At 30.6% G+C, this 2,330-nt stretch overlaps 1 protein-coding gene across 1 annotated transcript; it reads left to right on the forward strand.

The window, feature by feature from the left end:
- The first annotated feature begins 1,268 nt into the window (after positions 1-1,268).
- Positions 1,269-2,127, forward strand: LOC129616158 (superoxide dismutase [Cu-Zn]). Its single transcript, XM_055531645.1, has 3 exons — positions 1,269-1,424; positions 1,494-1,712; positions 1,770-2,127. The coding sequence occupies exons 1-3, from the start codon at positions 1,269-1,271 to the stop codon at positions 2,013-2,015; spliced, it is 621 nt and encodes a 206-aa protein (XP_055387620.1). The 3' UTR covers positions 2,016-2,127.
- Positions 2,128-2,330: the final 203 nt, after the last annotated feature.

A 2,330-nucleotide genomic window follows, 5' to 3' on the forward strand; every position in this document is an offset into this window, starting at 1 on the left:
CTTGTTAAAAGTTCAGAATTTGGCGAGGAAAACATGCACATCTTTCTACACATCTTCTATCATTTCTGATGTCTCAATTCTAATTATTCTATCAAACAGATAAACAGATCACCGAGAGACGCCCCACGTCCCGGCAACCCTGGCAAAACATCCAATGAGAAAATGCTTAGTTTCTTTGCGATTGATAGAGTTTCGTCGAAATGCCAACCGCAATACTGAGATCCCCCCTGCCATATTCAAAAAATTCCTCATTTTTGCCCCTTCCCTCTTTGGACAAGCCATTCATCTATCATCAACTAGGTGGTGCTGGTCATCGCAAGCACTTCAGTCTGAATTACGTTACTGTAATCCGGTAGCCTAGCAGATATATCCAGTCCTAAAGTGCACCTTAAGTCATTAAGGTGCACTTATAAATGAAAAGGATAAAATGGTGAAGAATGTTCTGTAAGGTGTTGCTTCAGAAGTGACTGACCTACTTAGAAAAATGTGTTCTTGACCGTCTTGTGTTGGATTTTGTTAGACAGTCGGCTTTGTGCGTACATTAGACTAAGTAAAATATATTACATGAGAAAAATGGATGAATCATGAATTCATGATTCTCTTTAATATATTTCAAAATTAATAATAACAGTTCTTCATTTTGAGACACTCTGGTGGTTGTGAGACAAGTTATACAAGTCATACTACAGGAATATTCCGGTTCCTAATCATTTATTAAATGCAATGAGAACCTTAATCAATAAATATATCCAACTAATTAAGAACATTAATGCAATATGTCCAAAAACTTTAATTTTTAAAATAATTCCTAACTTTTTCAAATGGGTATTTTAATGACTGAATTTAGTAAGAATAACCTAGTTAAATTAGGTTTTCTTTATTTTTCTACACAATACCATCGATTGCATGTCAAATGTGCTTCGCTTGCGTTCTATATTTGCTAATTACTTTTTCATTTTTATTAAAATGTTGTCGATCAGCATTGATGATGATGCAATTCCATTAAATAAATAAAATTAAAAAAATAAGTTTGTAGCAGTAAAAAAGTTTTTACTGCCAGTGAACTTCCCTTAAAAGCAGTTTAATGCATTTTATATTATTATGCTTGTACAAAAATGTGTTACAAAATATGCAACTGCAAATTATCGAAATCAAAGAACCGTGAAGAAAAATATTTGAAAAAAATTAGCTTGTTTATTTAATGTTAGTTTGAATTCGGATTTCATACGAAGACAACGTGGATTACAAACTGAAATTTTATCTGAATAATGAAACACATTTCAATTTCATATTTTGTACTCTTACTTTCAATTTCTGCCTTGGAATTTGTATACTCTAATGGTGATTTAAAAACTTTTACAAATAGTTGCAAATTGTTGAATAAACGAAATATTGGAGTCATTTCTCAAACCGCCTTTAATAGAGTAAGAATTAGACTTTTAAAGAGCTTAAACTAAAAAAGAATTGTAAGAAAAGTTTTATTTGCTTTGTAGCCTGAACCAATTTGGAAGGCAACTTCAAATATTCAACCTGATGTTGAAGGGGGGCCAACCGGTGTTATTAATTTCCAACCAATTGGACCATACAATTTAATTCGCGTTTTTATAAATGGTACCGGATTTCCGGTTGGAAAACATGCAGTTCATATACATATTTTTGGAGATGTAAGTCAAGGCTGTAAAAGTACTGGGCCTCATATGTTAAGCAATTTTGTGAGTACATTTTATTTAAATCTAAATTCAACTGTGGAAAATAAAATTTAATTACAGATTGGTAATGTTGAAGCTAAAGATGATGGTGCAATTTTATCAACTTTTTCAACGCCATTTATTAGTATTTTTGGTGTAAATGGTATATTAGGCCGATCTGTAGTTATACATGAAAAGCCTATTGAAGTTAATTCAAGAATATCACCATATTTTGCTTCACCATCATTTTCAGTACAAAGTGAGGAAAAAGAAGTAGGAATAGCATTAGCATGTGGAAGTATTATATTCGCTAATAATTTAATTTAGTAAATTGTTTAAGTGATCGATTGAAAAATAATGAAAGGAGATCAACAAGTTTGTTTTAACCGCGTTTAAACTAAATTATTTTAGATTTTAAAATTTGGTATATTGCAAATACCACTAAGAATTTAATTTAAAAGCGTTCAAAATAAAAAAATCAATGTGTTTTTGTTTGCCTTCAATAAATGTGCAAATGCATTTACGAGTAATTAAAAAGTCTAAAAGTGTAAACATTGTCTAACTAAAGTTTTTAATTAATAAACTAACAACAACTTAATTCGTTTTACGAAAAATTGAAGTAATTTGTGCAATAAAAGTTGT

This window comes from Condylostylus longicornis, unplaced genomic scaffold (assembly GCF_029603195.1).
Source record: "Condylostylus longicornis isolate FDR11 unplaced genomic scaffold, ASM2960319v2 ptg000163l, whole genome shotgun sequence".
In the NCBI taxonomy this organism is placed as follows: Eukaryota; Metazoa; Arthropoda; class Insecta; order Diptera; family Dolichopodidae; genus Condylostylus; species Condylostylus longicornis.

Excerpts from the sequence above, each read along its gene's own strand:
- LOC129616158 (XM_055531645.1), top strand. The coding sequence starts at position 1,269 with ATGAAACACATTTCAATTTCATATTTTGTACTCTTACTTTCAATTTCT. Across the intron at positions 1,425-1,493 it reads CTCAAACCGCCTTTAATAGA|CCTGAACCAATTTGGAAGGC; the intron begins GTAAGAATTAGA and ends TTTGCTTTGTAG. Across the intron at positions 1,713-1,769 it reads CTCATATGTTAAGCAATTTT|ATTGGTAATGTTGAAGCTAA; the intron begins GTGAGTACATTT and ends ATTTAATTACAG.